This window comes from Henckelia pumila, chromosome 2 (genome assembly GCF_033568475.1).
Source record: "Henckelia pumila isolate YLH828 chromosome 2, ASM3356847v2, whole genome shotgun sequence".
Taxonomy (NCBI): Eukaryota; Viridiplantae; Streptophyta; class Magnoliopsida; order Lamiales; family Gesneriaceae; genus Henckelia; species Henckelia pumila.
In genome coordinates, this window is record NC_133121.1 from 141,047,883 (window position 1) to 141,055,009 (window position 7,127).

The 7,127-nt window shown below is 32.9% G+C and overlaps 1 protein-coding gene and 1 non-coding gene across 3 annotated transcripts; both read right to left on the minus strand.

The window, feature by feature from the left end:
• Positions 1–2,250, minus strand: LOC140882378 (uncharacterized). 2 transcript variants are annotated; one of them, XM_073288352.1, is made up of 5 exons: positions 1,819–2,250; positions 1,486–1,621; positions 1,225–1,292; positions 1,000–1,086; positions 1–98 (listed from the first exon to the last, which is right to left on the minus strand). In XM_073288352.1, exons 1-5 carry the CDS (start codon positions 2,182–2,184, stop codon positions 90–92), a joined length of 666 nt encoding a protein of 221 aa, XP_073144453.1. In that variant the 5' UTR covers positions 2,185–2,250; the 3' UTR covers positions 1–89. The 2 variants fall into 2 exon arrangements, with proteins under 2 accessions (XP_073144453.1, XP_073144452.1); XM_073288351.1 differs by lacking the exon at positions 1–98 and adding an exon at positions 138–417.
• A 4,558-nt stretch (positions 2,251–6,808) lies between these two features.
• Positions 6,809–6,916, minus strand: LOC140885971 (small nucleolar RNA R71). Its single transcript, XR_012151381.1, has one exon. It is a non-coding gene; the product is annotated as a small nucleolar RNA R71 (small nucleolar RNA).
• Between the last annotated feature and the right edge of the window lie 211 nt (positions 6,917–7,127).

A 7,127-nucleotide genomic window follows, 5' to 3' on the forward strand; every position in this document is an offset into this window, starting at 1 on the left:
TGATGGTCGTGTACAAGGAGAGAGACTTTTAACTTCCAAAGTTTAGATGCATCTGTAGTTCTCTCGAGTTTTTATTATATATCTAGCCTTTAGTATCCCTGCAGATGATTTAACATAATCGAAACATGGGGAAAAAATTAGAATCTTAGAACCGAACAGCTCCGATAATTTTTTCCGTAAACAAAGTGCACAAAGAAATCTAGCGTTCAGGACGGAGAGTACTACTTTGTTTGCTCAAACAATGCAGTTTGTATGAACATCATTTCGATTCAAGCAATCGATTACAAGGACTAATATTTTTTTTAAAAAAAATATTCGGCGTCTTGGGTAAAAAGGCTAAGAAGCTCAAACTTTACGACCCTCGGCAACAATTTTATCCAATAGTGACTCACAAGCATCTTCAAGTAAATCCAGAACCTACAGACGAGTGGAATTTTTCAAAAGAGAAAAACAAAGTGAATTGACAGTATTATCATATATAACTCATTCGATTAGCTAGTTTCTTAGATCATATGTTACTACTGAGCCATTGAGGAATAGGCAGAATGTCTGGACTCGTTTCAGTTGAATCAGCAAACAACTACGTGACAATGGAAAATGTTATCTGGTATTTAGACAATAAAGGTTATGTTTTCGAAAATTTCAACTGGATCCATATTAGCTGCACGGTCACGGTACATTATGAGGTAGACATGTTGACTAAATAAATCTGATCCTAGCAATGAAACATCTATAGTATCTGAGAAATACAGAGGTGATACATATGAATCTATTAAATCAAGTTTGACAAAATCAAAAATCAGCCCTTGCTTAGGTTCAAATGCATGGTTTGTAATGGTTAGTGCTCAATCATGTCTCGCTTCAAACAAGAAGGGACAACATCTGCAGTAGCCCGTGCACGATAAAATTTGGTCTATATCAGAGACTTTAGGATATGAACTGCATTCTAGTTTTTGATATCACATATCATTCCCAAAGAGAAGTGTTATCTAACATTACCTTCTCAAAACCTTGGGGTCCTCCATAATAGGGGTCGGGAACTTCGGTTTCATCATGCCTCTTGCAGTAGGAACACATCAACTCAACCTGTAACATCCATAGGCATGTGTTGATTACAAGCACCAAATGTGAAGTTTATTCCATGATGATTCATTCATGCATATGGTTCAAGATGAAAAGATAAACCAAATTTGGTGTGTGATCCATCAATGCCCACTAACCAACCTTCTTATCAGCGTCAATGGGAAATGTTTCTCTGTGCCTCCACCTCTCAAAAGCCTCGAGTATATCCTCTAAATCCAACAAGATCGATTTAAGCATTGTATACATGTTAGAACACGACACATGGAATAAGGGGCATTGGGGATCATCAACTGAATCATAAGGCAAGACCCTCCATCCCTTCGGGAAAATCCATAAAGCAAGAAACTTGAATTTTATAAGCACACCCATGATTGAGTTAAAAGATTCTAAGGATAAATCTACCTCTGTTTTGCCTATCCATAGCAAGAATAAGATCGAACTCCCGGAAATCAGACGGCCTAATTGGCCTAGAGATAGAAGTTATCTCAATTCCACGCCTTTTAGAAGCTGCCCTCATTCTTGAATCTGCTGGATTACCCTTCATTTTCAAAGAAACACCACAATATACATCATTAGCATTCCAAGAATCAGCATATTCAACACGTGTATTAAAAATATACATATGCTAAATCTAGTCTATCCTATTCCTAACAAGAATCATTTTCAAGTAATCCTCTGATTCAACTTTCAGAAATCTCTGCCACACAACACAAAAACATCGAACGACATATAAACCTCATGGTAATTGATTGTCCCCGCAGAATCAATATAGAACATAGAATCAAGATTCTTCTGCTTGACAAGATGTCTGAAAACACCCTCAGCAGCTGGGCTTCTACAAATGTTCCCGAGGCAAACAAATAGAACTGAGAATGGCTTAGTGGTCTGTGAACGATCACTCGAGGCCGTAGATGGTGTGGAAGCCATTGATGACGCTTCGATTCTTACGGGTATTCTTGATTTTCCGGTGTGTTTGAGTGAAGGGTCCGCCGAATATCGGAGAAATGGCGAAGATCTGAGGGAGAGAAAAGGAGATTGGTGGCAAATCGGTAACTTTGAGGTAGTTGATATTAAAATAGTAGCAGTGTACAAAGATTTCATTGAATGGAAGATGTTTTTCCAGTATTGGTGGTTTTTTGCTCTTGTTCCATCAAGGAAGAATCTTGTTTTATTTATTCCTCCGAATATAATTTTACGACCTTTAAAAAAACAAGAAAGAAAAAGATAGTATCATTTATTAATTTTACGAGAGATTCATTTTTCTCCTAGAGGGAAAAAAACAAAATATAATGACGTAAATATAGAAGATAAATAAAGGCCTCTCATTTTGTTAAATTTATTCAAAAAATTTATTCATTAGAATTAAAACAATAAACCAAGAACACTAATTTACGTGGTTCGGCTATAACGAGCCTACACTCTATGAGTCACTTCTTATTAAAACAATCCACGATTCAATACACTTCACCAATTGAACAACAAAAAAATAAAGTTGAAATCGATTTACAGATTTACATATTGAACTTAATTTCAATTCCTCAATCATAGCAGCACTCTTCTTTGTTCCCTTTTCTATTCTAAGTGTGAGTGTCCCTTGTAATCTTCAAGTTTCTGAGACTTGCTTCTTGGTGTATCTAGATCGCCTTGACTAATCTTTCTTGAGGCTCCGTTTGCTAGGATTATTATTAATCAATATATAGTTTATCTTATCTTATCATATATTCTTCTTGTCATATTATTTATCCTTCTATTAATTATTTATTTTACATCAATCAAATCATTAATTATTTATCTTACATCAATCAAATCATCGAATTTAATTACTATATTACCCTTTTATAAATAATATTATTCATATTTTATTTATTATTAAAATAATAAAATGGTAATTTTGTATTTTTATATAAAATTCAACCCATCAAATCAAATAAACTATAATTTATCAATCAAATCAATTACTATATTCACTATCATTTCTTATTTATTTTTTATTACATTACATTACTTATCTATATATTATTTATCCTTTCAAGAGTCCTTCAAAAAGTTGAGCTGAATCAGTTATAAAGAAAGCTCCCGATCCCCCTCCAAGGGCTAGCACATTGATGGGCTGGACTTTCACATAACAATAACCTCTAATACCTTTTTGGGCCCAAAAGTATTATGTCTTGGCCAATTAATTAATACATGGATATTGACCTAAGTATAGATTTATTCCTCCGAGGCCCATAAAAGATTAAGGCATGGTTTGATAGACACGTCACAATAAATCTCCACCTTGCCTGATAACCATGGCTGATCTCCACCCCATTCTTCTGAATGGTTACTCCAATTACACTGCTCCAATCAAATCTAAGCAGTACCTAAACTTTGATTGAGACAATGTCTTTGCTAGAGCATCTGCAGGATTTTCATTTGTACTGATCTTTTCAAGTTTGATCTCACATTTTTTCAATTATGTCTCTTACAAAGTGAAGCTTTACGTCTATGTGCTTGGTTCTTTCATGAAAAATATAGTGATCCGTACCGTGATTACCTACTAATCAAGAGCTTACACATGCATATAACTTAATTAAACTATAATCAGAAAGTAACAGCGAAAACCAAAATAACATAATTTAATTCCAAAGAAAGGGATCTGTAAAATACTTAATTATACAACCATATCAAAACAACTGTATTAACCCAAATACATTAACACTGAAAACTTAGACAAACATCTCCGCTGGCCATCTGAAGCCTAAGCCCTCCTGGAACCATCCGCCTCATCCAACCGCAAACATGCCCCATGGAATAGGATTTCCAGAAACAACAGTATGAGGACGTGAGCATAAGTTGCTCAGTACGAGAGTATGAGTATTGTAGTAGCCCGGTTCCATTTTACAAGATTAAAAGACCTAAACATGATTAAGGAATTGATTAAAGGACTAAACTGCGATTTGAGCTCGGACAGGATCGGACCGTCCGAACCCAACCATCGAGGTGTCAAGCTGGGACGGACACGTGGTGGAGATCGGAGCGTCAGATCGGGGGATCGAAGAATCCGATGTGGTGGCAGGACAGATGTCACAAGATTGTGACACGTGGCAGGACATGCAGATCGTACCGTCCGATCTGGCCGATCGGAGCGTCCGATCGTGCCCTATAAATAGGGGTTCCGAGGGCCACATTTTGCACACCAATTTCTCAATTTCTCTCTCTCGGTTCTTAGGTGATTTAGGGAGTTTCCAGCCTTCCTAGGCTTGGTCCGAGAGTTGGAAAGGTGCTCTGGGATTGCGGCGAAGAGGTTCCCAAGTTCTGGAGCATTCGTCATCAGTGGGCTGACAACGGACGCAGATATAGTTCTGGATCCTTATAGTAAATAAGGAGTAGGCTATAATTTAGTTAAAAGTTTTAGAATAAGGTTATAATGCACGAGTATTTTTCATTGTAGTACGGACAATAGGCTTGTACATAGTGCTGGTCTAGCTTGCCTAGTATATGAGGTACGAAAGTATTATTCGAGATATTCAGATTGAGTATGCATGTATTATGGGTTTGTGATGAAACTTAAAATTTGTAATTATTTATATGTTAAAATTTGTGTTTTAAAATTAAAGTTTCATTAAAATTATGAAGTTGTATTATTTTAGTGTTATGTGTATATATTTAAATGTTTTACTAAAAATATTGAATTTTACGATTTGCGCAGGTTTGGTAAAAATAAAATTACTCAAGCTACAGAGGTCATATTGGAGTAATCTCAAATCTTGTAGAATCACAAAAAATGCATCTTCAACTTAGTAGAAGACAAAAAATTTCAAAAACCTCATTAAGATGATCAAAATGTTCAAACATCAAAATGAATACAAATTTACTTTTACAATGACCAGCTTGGAGTAAAAATATCATAAATAATCACTTTTTATCCAAAAAAAGGTGAATCATATGTCCAAACACATCTAAACAAAATTTTCTACGTGTTCTATGTTGAATAAAAGGTCTGAATCGGTGGTCTAAGGCATCAAATATGTCAATTAAAGTTGGATCATGGTATTAACATTCAAGGAGACAAGCACCCACCAACTTTACTATTCCACATTTAATAAGTCTTGGACTCTTGCTCTCATTTAGCCTATAAATAGAGGTGTTGTATAAGCTTTGAGGTGTGCAAGAGTGTAGAGAAATTTCTCACTTGTAAAATAAATATTGTGTGTGTAAGAATAAGAGTTTTAGTGTGCATAATTCTCAAGTTCAAGTATGAAATTTCTTTTATCCTTATTCTTGAGTCTTATGTTCATGACAAGCTAAATCATTTTATGTCAAGGTGAAAAGGTTTTATTTTTGGTCAAGTAAGATTGTTTATATTTTGTATATTCTTCCTTTTTCTATTTTTATTTTGTTTTACTAATTGATCTTTATTTATAGGTATAATTTAGATGATTTATTGTTATCTATTTATATCAAATACTTGGTATCTTAAATGTGGTTACCTTGATTTGTTGTCTAATATGATACAATAAATACTACAATAATTATATATTATAAATATATGTATCAATTTATAATAAAGTCATATATATTATTTAGACAATATCGTGGCTATGTCGGTTGTTCTAAATAATATATTGTGATTTGAACTAACATTTACTTTCTAACAAATAACATTTACTTTTTCGCAACTAACATTTACTTTCTCGCATCTAACATAAAAAAATTCATATATTTTATTTAGACAATAACGTGGCTCTGCCGGTTGTTCTAAATAAAATATTGTGATTTGATCTAACATTTATTTTTATGTCAATTTATATTTATGCATTTATATATATATATTATGGGTACCATGTATTAAATATCGGTTAATATGATTTTTATATAGTGGGGACTATATTATATGATATATTTGTTTAAATATTTAATTGTTCTTTTATTTTTATTCTTATATTAGTTTCTTTTATTTATTTTTGTTAAGCAATCTTAAATAAACCAACAATGAACCTTTGAAGCCTTGACAATTTTATAATTTGTGTATTTTATATTTTATAGTAATCTGTCCATATATGATATATCATTGTTTAAATTAAACTTACAACATTCTCTCTGTGGATCGATCTCGTACTCACGAGTATATTACTTGAAGACAACCTACACTTGGGTGAATTACAATTTAAGTAGTAGCAAGTTTTTGGCACCGTTGCCGGGGAGATATAAATTAAGTTTAAGTTTTGTTAATTATGTTATTTATGTAAATAGTATGTTGTTTATGATTGTATGATTGTTTGAAGTCGTAAAAAATATGGTGGACTTGTTCGAGTATCTTAAAATATGTTAAACATGGAGGATAATTCTAATAATCAAGATGATAATAATAATCAAGAACATGAACAACCAAGAACACTTAGGCACCATATGAATCCAATAAGAACTAGTACACCATCTTGTTTAGTTTTTCCTCCTGATGCATTTAATTTCAATTTTAAACCTCAAATCATTCAAATTTTACCAAATTTTCATGGCCTAGATTCTGAAAATCCATATTTGCATTTAAGGGAATTTGAGGAGGTTTGCAACACTTATACTGATCAAAATTGTAGCATGAATATTGTTCGATTAAATCTTTCTCTTTTTCTTTAAAAGATAAAGCTAAAACATGACTGCAAAATTTGAGATCAAGTTCAATAAGATCATGAGAAGAAATGCAACAACAATTTCTTAAAAAGTTTTTCCCTTCCCATAGAACAAAATTTTTCAAAAGACAAATTACAACTTTTTCTCAAAAACAAGAGGAAACATTTTATCAATATTGGGATATATATAAAGAGTTACTTAATGCATGCCCACATCATGGTTTTGAAATATGGAGAATAGTTTCTCACTTTTATAAAGGTTTAATACCTACAGATAGGCAAATGATAGAATTCATGTGTAATGAAACTTTTGAAGATAAAAACCCAAATGAAGCTATGGAATATTTATAGTCATTAGCAGAAAATGCTCAAAATTGAGATAATATAGACTCAATTGAACCACCAAGTAAAACCAATAATTCAACAAATGAGGTT